The sequence below is a fragment of the Sceloporus occidentalis genome, unplaced genomic scaffold (assembly GCF_023333645.1).
Source record: "Sceloporus occidentalis isolate IW3139 unplaced genomic scaffold, rSceOcc1.0.p SCAF_32, whole genome shotgun sequence".
NCBI lineage: Eukaryota > Metazoa > Chordata > Lepidosauria > Squamata > Phrynosomatidae > Sceloporus > Sceloporus occidentalis.
Genome location: NW_028317012.1, coordinates 5,303,945 through 5,322,594, shown reverse-complemented (window position 1 = coordinate 5,322,594; position 18,650 = coordinate 5,303,945). Strand labels below are relative to the sequence as shown.

At 39.7% G+C, this 18,650-nt stretch overlaps 1 protein-coding gene across 1 annotated transcript in view; it reads right to left on the bottom strand.

The window, feature by feature from the left end:
• LOC149298589 (RAS guanyl-releasing protein 2-A) overlaps positions 1 to 8,559 on the bottom strand; it is a 53,737-nt gene extending 45,178 nt beyond the window's left edge. The window contains exon 1 of the mRNA XM_089487343.1: positions 8,490 to 8,559. Coding sequence (XP_089343469.1) covers positions 8,490 to 8,559 — 70 coding nt within the window. The remainder of the gene's footprint in view (positions 1 to 8,489) is intronic.
• Between the last annotated feature and the right edge of the window lie 10,091 nt (positions 8,560 to 18,650).

The window sequence follows — 18,650 nt, the reverse complement described above, 5'->3', positions numbered from 1 at the left end:
GGTACTCTTCTTTTCCAATGGTTTATATCGGAACATGGCTCTATAGCTTTGTTCCCAGGTGGTATTGTCACTGTAAGTATCTGTGTAATGATATTAGATGCCTTTGTTTCTACTAATTTTACTACTCTAGCCTTTCTTCATAGCTAATGTCTAATGACTGGTGAATTGTCTTCAGGAATATAAGAAATAAAATACAGAGACCAGTAATATTATTAACATAAAATTAACATTTTATTTCTGCTGGATAAAATAATTATTCACGGCAAGTTACTTAACAATTTGTCATAATAAACATCCAATTTTTGTAACTAATAATTTAGCATAACACATAATCATACATCACCTTAAGAATATTAACCAACCAAGTGCAAAATTAACTGGAGCATATGATAACCAACCTTGGCATAGGCGTACTGCTGCCACACATTCAACACTGAAGCCACTGGTATCCTCCACTAGCATGGTGGCTACCAAAGGCTATAACCGGGGCACTGGACCCAGGGAACGTCCTGCACATGGGCCCAGATGTTTGTGCACCACAAGCAAAGGTATTCCTAAAATGGCCTGCTACTGCACTATACCAGGGCAAAAAAATCTGAATGAAATGCAGATCATACTAGCTACTTAAAATATGAAGGACGGGAAAATACTTGTCATATAACTTCTGAAAAGAAAAAGAGCCAACTGACCTCCTTCCCTAAATAGGGCATTTTCTCATCATTTAGTGAGCCCAGCCCACCCAGTTTTACTTGACCACCACCACCCCTTTAAATCTGTGGACCCCTTACCCTGTTGAAATTGGGTCCTATCCAGCCCCAGCTATGCCACCTTGCACCCATTCCAGGGCTTTTCATTTAACTTTAATGACCAAAAATAGTAAGTTAGTTAATGACCAATGACAAGCCTGGCAAATCATTGCATTAAACAATCTGAGAAAGCAATCTAAGATGTGTAGATCAACTGAATGTGACATACAAACCCTATATTTTCAGGTATATATAATGTATGGAAACATAGCATAGTAGGTTCAACAGAATAACACACAAATCCAACTTTGCATGTATAGATCAATTGAAAATCACATGTTAACTCAGTATTGAAGGTATAGATCTAATAAACAGAATCAGAGATCCAAATCCTATGTATGAAACAAAGCACAGCAGGTATAGATTAACAGAATAACACACAAACCAAGCTTTGCAGGTATAGATCAAATGGAAGTCTAATGTAAACTCAGCACTGAAGGTATAGATCAAATAAACATATGGAAACAGCACCGCAGGCCTGGATCAACTAAATTAGACATACAAACCCTGTATTTGCAGGTATATATAAATAATGAATGTAAACATAGCATAGTAGATATACATCAAGAGAATAACACACAAACCAAACTTTGCAGGTATAGATCAATTGGAATTCACAGAAAAACTCAGCATTAAAGGTATAGCTAAAAACCCCTAAATTACAGGCATAGATCACAGGTTGCACATCCCAAATGTCAGCCCTGGCGTCCACATTGCCCACATAGAACCTGACCAACACCCAGATTACACACATAGGGCTTGCCATCTTTGTCCCCAACTTGAGCAAACTTTGTCCCCAAGCAGCGCAGTGTAAGACATCTTTGCCCCCTGCCCTGTGCAATCGTTGTCCCATAAACACCCTGCTCGTGCCATCTTTGCCTTTCCCCAAATCACTTATACATCTATGATACACAATTATATAGTCACTCACACAATCATTCTCTCACTCGTTCACACCAATCATTTACACATATGCCTTAAAGCATTTTAAAAAATAAATCACGCATTTCATCCACACATTAATTCACGCATTCACCGTATTTGCTCGATTATAAGACAAGGTTTTTTTCAGAGCAAATGCTTATAATCGAGGTCGTCTTCTAATCAGACCTCAAAAAAATGTCCGCTGGGGCCAGGCTTCTTACCGGTGCTTTGGTCGCGAGCAGCGTCTCTTCTGGTAGCAGCAGGAGAACAGGAAGCTAGCAGAGTGTCACATAATTCTGCCTCCCCCTCCTTCCTCTGAGGGCGGGGCCAGAGAAATTGCTCGCACAGCCGGGCCCCTGCAGAAGTCTTCGAGTGAGAGATCTGCAGTTCAGGTAAGGGGGTGGGGGAGGGTTTTTGAGCAAGTATGTGTGATTAATGGAATGAATGAGTATTTAAATGTTTGTGAATGAGAGTGTTTGTGATAGCATGGATGTGTAAGGGGGGTGGTGGTGGTAGCATGGCATAGGGAGGCTGTACTCACACTCCTATCATCCCCAGGTTCCAGCATGTACTGGCTGCCTTGGCTTGATAGGAGTGTGATTGCTGTTAGCAGTTATATATATATATATATATACCTCCAGTAATGCCTTTTAACCCCCTATATGCCACTCTGCCCCATGATATGCCTTTTAACCCCCTATATGCCACTCTGGCATATAGAGGGTTAAAAGGCACATCATGGGGCAGAGTGGCAAATAGGGGGTATAAGGCATTTCTGGGGGCAGAGGGGCAACCCTGGCGGCAGATGTGCATAACTGGGGGGGGCAGGTTGGCAAATAAAAGGAAATAAAAAAATATATATTTTTCTCAATCATAGCTTTTATTAAATAGGAAAAAATTGTTTACATGAATTAATATTTACTAGTAAAACTTTTTTTCCTATAGGGTAGTCTTATATTCAGGCTTTTTGTTTTTTTCCCTAAATTAATATTTAGATTTGGGGGGGGGGTCGTCTTATAATCAGGTTCGTCTTATAATCGAGCAAATACGGTATCTAAAAAATGTTTTATCTCCATTTTTTTACTGAGAGGGCAATTCGCTCTTCTGCATGCGATTTGGCAGATCTTATAACTTTCTTTGCCTCTTTCTTCCTAATTTGACCAGCCTAATACAATTTTCTGTAAACTGTGGCGTTGCTACAGGGGGGCAAGGGGGGCAATTGCCCCCCCTAGGTTAATCCTTGCCCCTCCTCTTGCTCCCCTGCTGAATTTGGAATAAAGTCGACTTTAAAGCCCGTCTTTTTTTTTAATGCGGAGGAGAGAGAGGGGCGCCTAGCAACCGCTACAGATAGTGAGGAAGAGGGTAGTAAGAATATTTAAATAAGTAAAGAGTGTGAATTAATGTGTGGATGCATTGTGTGAATGAGGGAGAGCATGAGTTAATATGTGGATGAATTGTCTGAATGAGGGAGAGCATGAGTTAATGTGTGGATGAATTGTCTGAATGAAAGTGTGAATTAGTGAGTGACTGTAAAATTGTTTGTATATATAACTAGCAGGATGTTTGAACCTTGGGGACCAAGATGGCACAGGCAGGGTGTATATGGAACAAAGATGGCACAGGCCGGGCTGTTTGGGGACAAAGTTGACTTGTGCTGTGCTATATGGGGACAAAGATGGCAAATCTTATGTGTGTTATCTGGGTGCTGGTCAGGTTCTATGTGGGCGGTGTGGACGCCGGGGCTGGCTTTGGGGTGTGCAACCTGTGATCTATGCCTGTAATTTAGGGGGTTTTAAATATACCTTTAATGCTGTGTTTTTATGTGAATTCCAATTGATCTATACCTGCAAAGCTGGGTTTTTGTGTTATTCTGTAGATCCATATCTATATATTTCCATACATTATTTATGTATACCTGCAAATACAGGATTTGTATGTCTGATTCTGTTTATTTTATATATACCTTCAGTGCTGAGATCACAAGTGAATTTCAGTTGATCTATACATGCAAAGCTTGCTTTGTGTGTTAATGTGTTGATCTATACCTGCTATCGGCAGCAGGGACTAATATTAATATATATCGGCAACTGGGGCTAATATTAATATTTATGGGCAGCAGGGGCATCAATACACAAGGGGAAAAAACACTAAGGGGGGTATAAACGACGATGCAGTGTGAAAAATCCATCCTGATGTAGACGTCTGTGACGTAGATTGTGTCCTGCTGTTTGTGTGTTTTTGGTTATCAGTGTAGCAGAGCCTGTCCTGGGGTGTGTGTGTATAGGTGTTGGTGTGGCAGAGCCTGTCCTGGTGTATGTGTTCGGTTGTCAGTGTGGCAGAGCCGGTCCTAGGGTGTGTGTTTGGATGTCAGTGTGTCAGAGCCTGTCCTGGTGTGTGTGTGTGTGTGTTTGGATGTGGGTGTGGCAGAGCCTGTCCTGATGTGTGTGGGTGTCTGGGTGGCAGAGCCTGTCCTCGTGTGTGTGTGTGTGTTTGGTTGTCGGTGGGGCAGAGCCTGTCATGGGGTGTGTGTTTGGGTGTCGGTGTGACAGAGCCTGTGTTGGTGTGTGTGTTTGGTCATCTGTTTCCTGGCACTTAACTTACAGTAGGAATTATTTAATTTATATTTATCCAGAGATAAAATGCCCTCCTGAAGTTGTAGTGACTTCAGGGGACAAAACGTTCAAGGCCCTGAAATCATTTAGTGGAAAAGTTAAGGTATTGTGTTATTTACGCTTTAATATTTATTTCAAGGATTAGTCACACTCAATTGTGGCTTCAGGCTTCCCATGTTGAATGATCAAGTATTATTTTAGTCCAATAACAAAAGTATAATTCCATAGCACATTACTTATATATATAGTTTTTTCAGTGGTATGATTTAATGGTGGAAATTATGAATGCCCCCCCAGTTTGACTGTCGCCACTGCCAGTAAACCATTCATGTGTTATGTTTTGTCTGATAGATTGGCAATGTTTCTGAAGGTTTAGGTCTAGGTTGTTTTTTTTATATATAGAGCTTCTGAAATAACACTGGGGTTTGCTCTAGTATCCACTTTAAATGGTATCACTGTGTTTCCACCTCTACAATCTATTCTAAACCATGTCAGCCCACTCTTCACCCAAAAGTATCTCTTGTGTCTTAAAAGTATTTCAGATCAAGTGGTCTATTAGCACATTTTCCCTCAAGGGAGATCAGGCCAATTCTCTAATTGTATTATAATTATAGTTAGGTAGCAATGATTTTAATAGTTTACACTATACCTAGGGAAACCTTTATATTTTTTTTATTCAGGACATACTAACAGGGATCAAGTTATTTTTTTAACAGGATACCAGCCATTTGATCTCACTATAACATTTTAATACCCACCCACCAGCGTATGTTGCTATGGTAGCTGTATGAGTTACTAGAACTTAATTTATATATACAATTCCAAAATAATGCCCCAGCGGGGACAAGGGTAAGTTACAACTACAAACAAACCAATCCCCTTCCCGGGATCAAAAAATACCCTTATTATAACCCCACCCTAAAACATAACTTTTATTAATATGTTTATTAAAAGGTATAACCAAAAAAAGGATTTTTAAAAACACCAGTGTCACCAGTCCTACCATGAGAGGTATACGTCACTGTAACATAAGCTGTGTAACACTAATATTAGGTCATACATACTGTTGATGGCTGCAGTCCTAACAACAGAAATAATTCAATTATGACCAGTGACAGAGGCTTATAAAAATTTTTTTATATACTTAGCGAAGCTCCCGACTAGTATGCCCAGAGAAAGACAGTGTATTTGGGTAAGATGGCTGCTTGTCAGCCCAGGAGCTAATTGGCAGCATCCCTTACCATATAGAAATGTTTTCTCCCTAGTTGCTGCAAGCTATGAGATATCCATACCTGGGAACTCTCCGGGTTTGACCCGGAGATTGCCGGGTAAGCACTGCTTCTCCTTTAGCAGTGATTTACAGAATATGTTGCTTATGTACTGCTCACATATATTATTTAATATTTCTGTTAATAACAGTAATAATTCCCTGGATTTTCACTTAATTTAACAAGTAAACCTCTGAAACCTCTTTTTTACTGTGTAATAATAGTATTTTTTATTTTATAAAATAAATTAAATCTAGATAATTATCAAAGCATTAGTAATTATGGACAGTAATTATTAAATTATCTGTATATTTTACCTTTAACTACTCACACACAGGAATGTATGCAAAACTGTTATAATGTGTGATGTGTATTTGTTTTGTGAGTATTTTGTGTGAGTTTCAGTTAATATCTAAACCTATTTTTATGGATGGTTTAGATAAATTGTTCAATTACTTTGACTTAAGTTGGCAGCCCAGAGATTGTCTTTTATTTTCTCTTTTCATTGGGATGGGCAGAGAATTGCAAAAAGGGTGATGGAATGAATAAAATCAAACTATTATTATTATCTTTTTTTATATAACACCAACAATTTACACAGCGCTTCTTACAATACATATATTCAACGGGTATGAGAAGACTAGAATTGACATACTAAGACCAATACATTAGGTAGAGAGGGCCTTGCTCGCAGTTTTATGTTTATGTATTTTCAAGGGTAGCCAAGATATGCATACACAAATCATGATACTCTTAGTTTAACCCCTTAATGTCACCCGAAAACAAAGGGTTAACGACAATTGACGTGACTGGACTGTCATGACTTCAACCGGGTGCAGAAATCGATCTACATTCGCTTTCTGCACCCAAACGGTGTTGCATTCAGCAACACCACGATCTGCATCAGGGGCCGTGTCTGGCCCCTCCCCAGGCCGTCAACTTCCACCATACACTGTATGGTGGCAGACGCCCGTTTTTAAAGCGTTTAGGAGACGATCAACGATTGCCTCCTAAACTTCAAAGGTGTCGCTGAAATGCCTCGATCACGAGGCATTTAGCCACACCGAACTCCTCCTGTGAGCGGTCACAACCACCACTGTGAGTGGTCACAACCGCTACTGTGAGTGATTTTGCCACTGTGAGCATCCATTAAAAAAAAAACAATAAAGTTGAAAAGAGTTCTCAGGAGTGTCTCTCCAAACCTTCCTGAGAATCTGGCTCCACTTGCAGGTTGAATACAGGTACTGCATTCGACCATGCAAGTCAATGGAGCCCAGCTTTCTAATCACAATGTGATTAGTAAAATAAAAAAAAGAACAAGAAGAAGGGAAAAAATAGTTAAAAAAAACCAGTAACATGTAAAAATTATTTCCTGCTGATGTCACCATCAGGGGAACCTTCAAGTTCCAAAAAAATGTAAAAAATAAAAAAATAAAACAAGGCAAAAAAATTAAATATATATATATATAAAAAAATATATATTTTTGTGAGCAAGTCCTAACATTTAGCTTAAAACAATTCTCACATGGAAAGAGTTAAAATATCGTCATGTTAAATGCCCATGGGGTGTCTACTTTAAAAAAAATTATGATTTGACAGGGTAAATTGAATTGGCAGAGTTCAACAATATCCCAATTAACACAGGGGGAAGGAAGACCACACGTCTAATTTCCAATTAGAAAAATGCACACTTCCCAAATGTGGCCTTTTAGTTCCCAAAAACCCAACAAACCCATGCAAGTGTGGTATCACTGTACTCAGGAGATGTTGCTAAACACATATTGGGGTGTTGTGTGACAGCGACATATACCAGGAGCTGTAAATTCATAGGTGTGTGGGGAAAAATACACAAAAAAAAATACTACTGCAAACTTTGAAAAAATACTGGTGGCAAAATGTTTGCATGCAAAGAGTTAAAATATCAGCATTTGAAATACTCTGTGGTGTTTTCAAAAATATGTGGTTTTATAGGGCACACTGAAATGGCTGGGCTCAAAGATGTACCAAATAGGGCATGGGCAGTGGATCACCAAATGCTAAAGTTCAACATTGAAAAATGCCCCAAAAATGCGCATGCCCCAAACTTTTGCCCCCAAACAGCCAGGCAAACTCATGTGGGGTATCACTGTATCAGGAGATGTTGCTGAACACATATTGGTGTGTTTTATGACAGTGACATATACCAGGACCTGTTAATTTATATCTTAAGTAAAATGTGTGTAAAAAAATAAACGCAAAAAATGACTACCACAAAGTTTGACAAAGACTGGTGGTAGAATTAGTGCATGAGAAAGAGTTAAAAACCCTGGGGTGTCTAGTTTTCAAAAATATATGATTTGATGGGGTAAATTGCATTGGCCAGCTTCAAAGATACCTGAAATAGCACATGGGGGGGAGGGAGAATTACCAGATTTGGAAAAAATGGTTTTGAAATAGCAAAACGCTACTTGTACTTATTGCCCCATAACGAAAAAAAAAAACAACATAAAAACATTGGGTATTTCTAAACTCAGGACGAATAGTAGAATCTATTTAGCAGGTTTTTTCATTAGCTTTTATAGATTGATTTAAATATTTTTCAAGTAAAATTTAGAAAAAGTCCTTCTTTTCTACATTTTTCACAATATTTTATACTTTTTTTTAAATAGAAAGCCCTTTGTCCTGAAAAAAACAATATATAACTCGTGTGGGTTCAGTAAACGGGAAAGAAGAAAATTATAGCTAAACACAAGCAGCGCAGAAATGTTAAAACAGCCATTGTGACGAAGGGTACAAAAAATAAAACCAGCCTTTGTCACGAAGGGGTTAAATAAAGACACGGGATACATTATAAAATGTATAGAAGTAGAGCACAAATCTAAATATGCTAAATATCTCACCAAAATTTTGGATGCATATTGTTAGCATGTCATCAATCGTGACTCCTTTTTCAAGATCAGCAGTGTCCATTTTACTGTTTCATTGAGTCGCAAAAGTAGAGGTATCCTTTGGTACAGCTGTAAATATATAGATCAGGGAAATGCATGATTAAAAGCAGAATTGCTAATATATCATACTACAATATGATATATGCAGCAGCAACTATGACAAAACAAAGCTTGTCTGTGTCTATATTCAGTTTTGAGACTGGTACTAATACTATTTTTCACCCCTCCCAAAGTTTGGGTAAACTCTTTTTCTGCTTGCTGATTTTGTTCTTACATGTTTACCTTCCTGTTTTCACAGCTCACTTCCTCTACCACTGGAAAGAACTGTGTTAGATCCCCTGGCTTTCCAATACTGTTTATTCACCTTTCCAAAAAAATGATCACGGTGTCACAATATGTTGCCAGTTATAGAAGAAGATACAGTTCACTAGTTTAACATATTTAAGTAGATTTGCATATTGTCAGGAATTCAGGTGTACACCAATTCACATATCTATACATTTAGAAAATGGTATAAAAAATAATCCACTCCCTACGTTTGTCATGAATAAAGGGGGCCTTGCATTTCGTCATCCTACTGAACAAATTTAAGAGATCCAGATGGATCTTGATCGGCCATAAAAGACTGATGTTGGGTGGGCCTTGGACACATGCTTAGTATATTGCTAATGTGTCACGGTATTAAAAATGGCATAACCGCCCTAAAAGTAACCCTTTGGGTGCTGGGACAGGCCAATTCTTATATTTTATAAGACAAGTAAAGCCATTCATAGATATATACCTTAAGGCAAAAATATATGCTTTACTCCATTGTTTCCCAATATATGGAGCAAATTAAACAGTAAAATTATTACTAACTCATTTTCCAAAACCAGTAACCCAGTAAATATGTACAACAGCGTTATACATCCCCAGCCCTAATAAATGTATTCAATAAATGTAGGTAACAGGAACCAAGGGGTCTAACAGGATGTCCCTGGCAGTTGCTGCCACCTTCTCTATGTTGAAAGGCAGTTACAAGATGGGTAGCCACACTAGTTCTCCGAAGTAAAGAAGCTCCACTGGGGGAAAAGGTTCCCCAAAGAACCTTACCACCAGTTAGAACTGGGACTGGGCATTGTTTATATAACCACTTTACCAGACAGGGTAAGTTGACAAATTTAGAAAATAGGAAAGGATTAATATAATTAACAAAATTGCAAGGGGAACATTGCCACCTACACCAGATGAATACTCAGAGGTAAAGGGATTAAGGAAGTAACACTTAACACACATTTAAATGTAAACAAGAGGATAAATATACAAATGTTACAATTTAACCCCTGAAAGACAATGTAAAATTGAAGTCTCAATATTCTTCCTAAAATATAGGAGTACTTGTACATAGCACATCCAGCTCATGTAAATGACAAAACACATAATTTGTTAAGTCACTTGTTTCCTGAACCCCTTATTGTTCACTTAATAAAAATGGTTAACCTGTTGCATGTTATATAATATTAGGGACACATTTATACAAACTGATAAAATATATCATTGCTGGAGCTGACTGGCAGTGAGTCCACCACATGGAAACAGACAGCAGGAGGTGTCTTCAGCGGGGGTAGGGGATGGTGAAATAAGCAAATGCATAGGTTGGATTTTACAAGGGGACCACATGAAAATATAAAGGGACAACTGAGCTATCATATGTACTAATAAGCATTTGATAGCTGGAGTGTTAGTTTAAGTATGCACAAAGAAGGGAAGAGTGATGATCAGAGCTTACCTTCTTAACTTCTAATTAAGACATTGGCATAAATGTTTCATCCTCTTAACTCATTTGAAATCTTTCTTTTCACATTCTGCTAAAGTGTAACCAGCAAAAATACAGCAGTAAAGGCTGAAAAAAAAATTCTTTTTTTTTTAAATAAATTGTTTTAAACTTAATTAAAAGAAAAAAAGACAAATCAGATTGATATTGCAGATGCAACATCTACAATCTAATATTAAATTGAGTAAACACTACTGCACAACAAAATTATGCTTCATGCAAGCATTTTACTTGTGTCCTGGGACAGACAGAGTTAAAACAAGACTAGCAGCTGATAAATGCATGTGGCCACATGCTCCTACATTCTTGTAGCATTCAGAAACACACAACAAATCTGCATCCCATGCAACAGTAAAGGTAACTGTGTGGTGCCCCCGGCCAATGGCACTTACCCAGTTGGCCAAATAACCAGACTGGGTTTGTCTGTGACCATATTGTTAAGAAGTGCAAAACAGAATCCTAATTTAAAAAAAAAAATTGCAAACACAAGCTAAATGGAAGACCATGCCAACAATTAAGTCTTCAGGTTTTTGTGAAGTTTACCTGATAAGGTAATTGCTTATACTCATAATCAATTGCTTATATATAGCAGAAATGTTGTTTGCAAAAGTCTTTATGTCATTAAAAAGCTGGAGAAACCCGTAGAGAGCAAAGACCATCTTTTAAATGTACAAACAACAGGCTGCACTAAAATACAGGTGAAAGAAATGTTAAATAGTTAAAATCAAAAGTGAACACAAAACGTGGTATAAAGATGCCTCTTTGAAAACATAGCATAACCTAATAAATAGCACTAAGGCAAAATGAAAATATGTAATGTGATACTGTAATCATCTTGTTAATAGCACTAAAGAGGAAGTATCATTTAGGTAGCTAAAAAAGTATGGAGCTGTCTCAGTTTTTACAAAGTCTCTCAGGGTCTCTTTGCATTAATATATTGTAGGATATTTAACTCTTTACAAATCAGTTGCAGAGCTACATGAATTATGTACTGTGTGGAATGCAAACACCACTGTCTCATGAGCTGGATACAGCTCAAATGATATATATATGGGTGCGGATTAAGCAACAAATTAGCACTGAAGTGCAAGTCCTTTACTTTTCCAGGAGTGTTCATCATTAAAGTGGCAGCCATGGTCTAAATTTTGAAGAAATAAAATCACTGTGCCAGTCTCAGTGAAATTTGAGCAGCATTCCCATGCAATGCTGTGCTCAGTTACTTACCCAGCAAATATTCCCTTGTGTAACTTGTTCAGAGAATAAAATTGTTCAGTCTAAAGCACCAGAAATATGTGCACAGCCACTGGGAGAACATTCAAATGAACTCCAAATTATTTTACCCTAGTAAGGAAGTTTAGCACTGAACACTGAAGTACACTGGCACCCAGACCTGTTAGATTGGGTAGGGTGCTGATTTAAAAGAATTGTATTGTCTTAGAAGTATTTCTCATAAAAACACAGTGAATACAGGAACAGAGTGTGAAAAGCTTTTTAAGCCTCTAAATTGGATCTCCTACAATTGCTACATCCTGGTAATGATGCTTACAGATTGGGGGGAAATGTGTATTAAAAACCCACTTTATGTGTATATCAGTGGGATGAAACATTTGATTTGCCGTTCTGGATTAGAGTGATTATTCCTCCCACTAAATTACTCCACTACCAGGACACTTTCCAATATGTTATTCTGGTGGGAACAGATTGCAAATGGATGGACACAGGGAACCACATATAATAATAAGACTGATTTCACCCTGAAGTGGCTCAGGAGGTGTACCTCTTTGTTCACTACTGTTCACAACTGGAAGTGGGAAAAGCCCTGAAAGTAATTCATACTCCCAAAGAAACAAGCTGTAAGGAGACAGCCACTGTGTGAGCAGCATTTAACACCACTACTCTGTTCTTACAATTTAACCCCTACTTATCCTCCATTTTGTAACCCCCTCTTCTTTCCCTTTCCCATTTTGAACTCTCAGCTTTTAACTCAATCCCTCTTAACTTGCATTAACATATACAGCCATTTGGGTTCCTGCAAATACCTTTGACCCTATGAGCAGTGCCAGATTAACGCAGGGGCTGATGGAGCTGCAGCTCAAGGGGCAATTCCGTGGTGGGCCGGCCACGCACTGCGGCCACACGACCGCCAGGGCCATCGTTAATGCGGGGCAAAAGCCCGTAGCAACTGCAATCACTTACCTGTGTGTTGCTCGCACACAGTGTGTGTGAGCAATGTCTCTTGCACCGCACAGGGGAAGCAGGAGTCACTTCAATTTGTCACGTCACATAACCCTTTTCCGTTCCTGCTTACCCTGGGTGGTAAAAAGAGAAGTTGTTCGCACAGAGTGCGAGCAACACAGAGGGAAGCAGCGGCTCTGCTGAAGTCTGCGAGTGAGACATCTGCAGTTCAGGTAAGGGGACAGGGAGGGTGTATGAACGGGTATGCGTGATTAAGGGAATTAATAAGTATCTATGAATGAATCAATGTTTGTGAATGAGTAAATTAATTAATATGTGTCTGATAGCATGGATGTATAAGTGGGGAGGAAGAAGCATGGTGCAGGAAGACTGTTTGATGCTAGGATGCCTCATGGATGCTGTTTGAGGCTAAAATGCCACAGGCAGGCTGTTTGGGGGCAAAGATGGCAAGTCCTATGCTTCAAATCTGGACCTTGGACAGGTCCTGTGAATGCTATCTGGTGGGATAAATATGCAATGTGGGCCTAGCTTGGGGCAAAACACAAGGGTGTGGGGGTCATTAGTGAGACCACAACAGCCATGTTTTCAAGGACACATATAATGGTGTGGCAGAGCCTGGCCTGGTGTGTGTGTTTGGGTGTCGCTGTGGAAGAGCCTGTACTGGTGTATGTGTGTATAGGTGTCGGTATGGCAGAGCCTGTCCTGGTGTGTGTGTTTTTCGGTGTCGGTGTGGCAGAGCCTGTCCTGGTGTGTTGTTGGTCGTCTGTTTCCTGGCACTTTAGAAATAAATTGAACTATTTAATTTTTACTTATCTAGAGATATTCTATTAAAAAGGATTAGTGGCACTAAATTGTGGCTTCAGGCATCCCATGTACGATTTTTTTAGTCTATTGATGTAATCCCAATCCTATCCCATAGGATTCTATCCTATATTATCTGCCTAGCACTGATGTCATCTGTATCCAGTAAACATGGATGGCGAGGAGTTAAAATTCTGTCTGTTACATTTATTTCCATAAAAAGGCTCACCAAAATCCTTAGCACCAGGCCTATGATGCTCTTAATCCGGCCCAGCCTATGAGTGCCAAAATATCTTTACAGCAGTATACAGCCTTCTGTAACTGAAAGGGTTGTAAGCAGGTCTTCACTGGGACTGGTTATGCTCAGTACTCATAACTTTGAATATGAAACCACCTTTTGGAAACACAGTATACTATACTTTTACATCAACTATATAGAGAAATTGAGCATGTGTATCCACAAGACAGCTGTATGACACACTAATACATTCAATATAAATGTCAATTCTCATGAATGTGCCATACTATGGCAGTGTCAAATTTCCCCTTAACTGAAAACATATTATGTCAGACTACATTAGAATTATTGCTGCCCTGTCAGATTCCCGTTATATAAATGCCATCAGTGTTCTCACCCCATTATTAGAGAGCTGCCTTAGATGATAATCTGATAAACTGAGCACATAGATGCATTTTCTGCCATATACAGATCATGTTGAAGAGTATACATTTTTATTTGTTTTACAACATATTGAAGTACAGTTTAAAGCTAGGTTCGTGGTATGTTCTGCTAGAAGATAAGCATTGCAAAATGTGTCACATGGAGACAATAAAACAGTCAAAAATGCTCACTGCATGCAAATTGCAGTTGCATGAAACTGAAAACTACACTAAGCAGACTTTGTCCACCATACTGTAAGCAGATTTTACACTAAGAAAAATTAGATATACTATATACCATCAATAATTTTTTATATTTGTGATCACTGTTGTTGATGCAAAGCTTTTCTTTTTAAAAGGGCCGTATCACAGTAACCCCCTGAGGCTGAGGAAATAAAGGGGAAGGTTTAAGTTAGGGAGGGGTACCATGATGAATTCAAGAGAGACTCCTTACCTGCCTGTCCAATCCTCATTAGGGGCACAGGGTGACCAGGAAACCCCATCTGGTCTGCCTTACCAGACTTCCATGTACTAGCCGGCTATGGTGGCTTTACATGGTCGGAAATGCTCCATGTGCCTGACTGGGACCTAGCCACAAATCCATGGAACTGTGCGGCACCTAGGAACTGTGGTGATGCAAGCTGACTTTTGGAATTGAATCTTCAGTATTGAGTATTTTGTGTTAGGAAATGTATTTGGCCAAACAGAAAATAGCCGAGGGTAGGGAAAAGGGCAAGGGAGGCACCATTAAACTTAAAGAGAACAGGCAGGCTGTTTGGGGACAAAGATGGCAAGTCATATGCTTCAAATCTGGGTGTTGGGCAGATCATGTGGATGCAATCAGAGTACCAGGGCTGACATGATACTAAAGTGTGTGTGGGGGGGGCATTAATTCACAAGGCGCTGCTGGCTGGGGGCATTAATTCACAAAGGGGTGCTGGCTGGGGGCATTAATTCACAAGGGGGTGCTGGCTGGGGGCATTAATTCACAAGGGGGTGCTGGCTGGGGGCATCACATAAATCAATACTTAAGGGGGGCAGGGTGGTGGGATAAATATACAATGTGGGGCTAGCTGGGTGCAATACACAAGGTTTGGGGGCATTAGGGTGACCACATCGGCCATGTTTTCCAGGACACATGCAACTTTTACATATTGATGGCCAGCCCAGATAAAATGCTGCCCTGCAGTATGGGGGATGTATAGACTCATGGAAGGATCCAACTAGTCAGATATACATCCCCCATACTGCAGGGCAGCATCTTATCTTTGCTGGTGGCATTAATACACAAGGGGGCAGTTGGGGACATTATATAAATCAATACTAAAGCGAGAGGCAAGCTGGGGGTATAAACAGACATAGTGCTGGCAGGGGGCGATTTACAAGGGGCAAAAACACAAAAGGGGGGTCAAAGCAGTGTGGATTTTTTTTATTGTTGTAGCCTATCCGGATGTGGGTGTCAGGGAGACAGAGCCTGTCCTGGTGTATGTGTCTGTCTGGCTGTCGGTGTATGTATGTTTAGGTATCGGTGTGGCAGAGCCTGTCCTGGTGTGTGTATGTTTGGGTATCGATGTGGCAGAGCCTGTCCTGGTGTGTGTTTGGGTGTCGGTATGGCAGAGCCTGTCCTGGTGTGTGTGTTTGGGTGTCAGTGTGGTAGAGCCTGTCCTGGTGTGTGTGTGTTTGGGTGTCGGTGTGGTAGAGCCTGTCCTGGTGTGTGTGTATGTTTGGGTATCGGTGTGGCAGAGCCTGTCCTGGTGTGTGTGTTTGGGTTGTCTGTGTGGCAGAGCCTATCCTTGTGTGTATTTGGTCATCTGTTTCCTGGCAATTTGCTTACTGTAGGAATAAATCAAACTATTTAATTTTTATTTATCCAGAGGACAAAACTTTCTAGGCCCAGAAATCAGTGAGAGAAAAAGTAAAGATTTTGTGTTATTTACTCTATTTCAATCTGCATATCTTATTAAAAAGGATTACTGGCAGTAAATTGTGTCTTCAGGCATCCTGTGTATGAAGACTTTTTTTAGTGTACTGATGTACTCCCAATCCCATCACATTACATAGAAAATGTTAGGAAAAGATGGGCATGGATGGTGGCCTGAATCGGTGGCACAATGAGCCACTTGACTAGACTTGCCCCCTAGGCCTTAGGCTACCACCCCTTCCCTGTATATGCTTATATTTATTAAGTGTTTGGTGATTATGGTTTGGTAGGTTTCATATATCCCTTACAACCACATGTATTTATACGCCCATTAGTGGTTTCAGTGTGGTAATGTTAGTACTTAGTATTTTAATTCAGCAAAATTGTGCCTTCTTCCTTATGAGACCAACCCTATAAAACTTCACTCACTTGTTTTCAATTTTCTTAAAGTAGATGTCAAGACAAAATCAGGTACAATCAGGTACAAATGGAAGGTACCATAAAAAAACAAGAACTTGGAAACATGACAGGTGTGCTTCAAGTCAATAGATAACTAGCAATGGACTTGAGTATGCAACTGACAAAGTGTTTTTTAGCAGATGCTGCCACTGATCTAATGTATGGACTAGGACTGGACTGGCCATCTGACACACCAGGTAAATGCCTGGTAGGCTGCTGGCCAACATAGCCAGACACTCAACTGTTCTCCCACTCCAGTGGCAGATCAGGTGCTGTAGCGTGCGGCCAGGAGCTGGATATGCCCAGCCACATGCTACCCAAACATATGTGGTCATGCCTATAACGTGTCAGGGCCGCCTTGTGATCAATGCAATAAATATATAATGAAACCTGTACACTTTTAACCATTTACTTTTGTCAAGGCCAGGGTAAGTGGTGTTGCACTTAAAGGTTGTGCAAGAAGTCATAAATTAATCTATTTAATAGTTCCACAGCAATATGAACTGTGAGTTAATACTTTTGCCTTAATATTTTTTATGTCTCTGCCATGACTGGGCTGGCCACATGAAAATTGCCTGTATGATTGCTTTGTCTGTGTCTTGATTTCCAACTACCGAAAGCATTTAATAACTTAGCAAGTGGCTTTGTGTTCTTTAAATGTAAGGACCACATATTGGTCCCAGTCCATCTGTGATTTGTAAATAAAGCAGTTAGAACATATTTCCTAGCATGGTGCAATGGCATTGGTCCTGCTGCAATAAAGAACCTGATGCAGAAACTGAAGCTACCCTCTCATGAAAGGACATCCAGCCCTCACTCACAGCTCCACTTCAAATAAGCCTTGGCCCTAGTATGAATTAACTAATTAGTAACATTTATTATCAGCATATATAATATAATATTAGAACGTATCATATTAGTACAAACCTATTTAGTACAGGAAACCACTATTCTTATTTCTACTGTGTAGGTTTTTGTGGTAAAATGCCAACAATTTAATGTTAATTCTCTAGTCCAGACAACAAAATTTGGCAGGAACATAAGAAATTACAAAATACACACTTTACAAAACTTTTAGAGCATTCCGTGTTACCTTTTCCACTAAAAATTCACTACCACAAAAAGTCACTCAAACACAACCTATATAGCGGAAGGACCGTTCTTGTTATATGAATAACAAACTCAGGTACTTTTTCACACAGATGCAACACTAAACGACTTAATAAATTATGTTTCGTCACAAAAAAGGACAAATATTACACACAGGATATATATCACACGTCATCATTTCGTAATGTGAAACAATCCATTTATGTATCTCTCTATATCCACTTCATACACTGACTCCAAGCTGCGTATTAACGCGCGTCTTCCCACCTCAATCTGTTTCAATTTCTGAAACAGCTCTTACACCATGTGGACAGATACTTCTCTACTTTTCAAAGAAAAAAAAATATATATCTACTGATACACTGCATGGTATGACCCAAACAGCATGGCGTTAATGCATAATTCCTTATCCAAGACACAGGGGCTCAGCAAAAACACTGCACCGCGAAAATACTACATAATAAGAACGGGTGCCCATCCCCGGAACAGCAGAGGAACATGCTTCCTACCTCTCTCCAGCGGTTGTGACAAGACACCGTCCCTCCCTGCCACTTTTCCGCTGATCAAAACAGCCCCCCCGCTACATTTTTGTTACACTTCCTTCCAGTACATCTGGGCAGGAAACATTGTAACAGATAATCAACATGCTGCGTTTAACTCTAACAGCCTGCGTTTTTCTGAAGACGTTTTTCTGTCACTCGCGAAACTCGCTCTGCTGTTTGCCACGGTAGATTGCATAATGCCGTCACCCCATTGCGTGCTACTAACAGTCATTCCGCTGGCACCGATCTGTTCCCGCTTTTCTTTACTGACCCTTTAGTCCTCACCCTCTCCTGAGTCTCCTGGGCATCTCTGCAGCATGTCACTGCCCCAATATCAAAATTCTAATTATACTTTAATGATAAAAGAATAATTTCTCTCATATGCAGACAGCTTCATGTGCCAATGATACCGTTGGTAAAGCAAAACTTTATTTATCAGGTATATATGAAATGCTTTCAGAACTCAATATGTTATGCAATGTGCACCACTTTGAGGCCAAGGTTTTTGTGGAGGGCAACATCCTTTGATGCTCCAAGGACCCAACATAATTTGAATGAAACCACTAATGACCTGGTTAATAAACCAAATTCTGTGAATTCTTGCTTTTCTG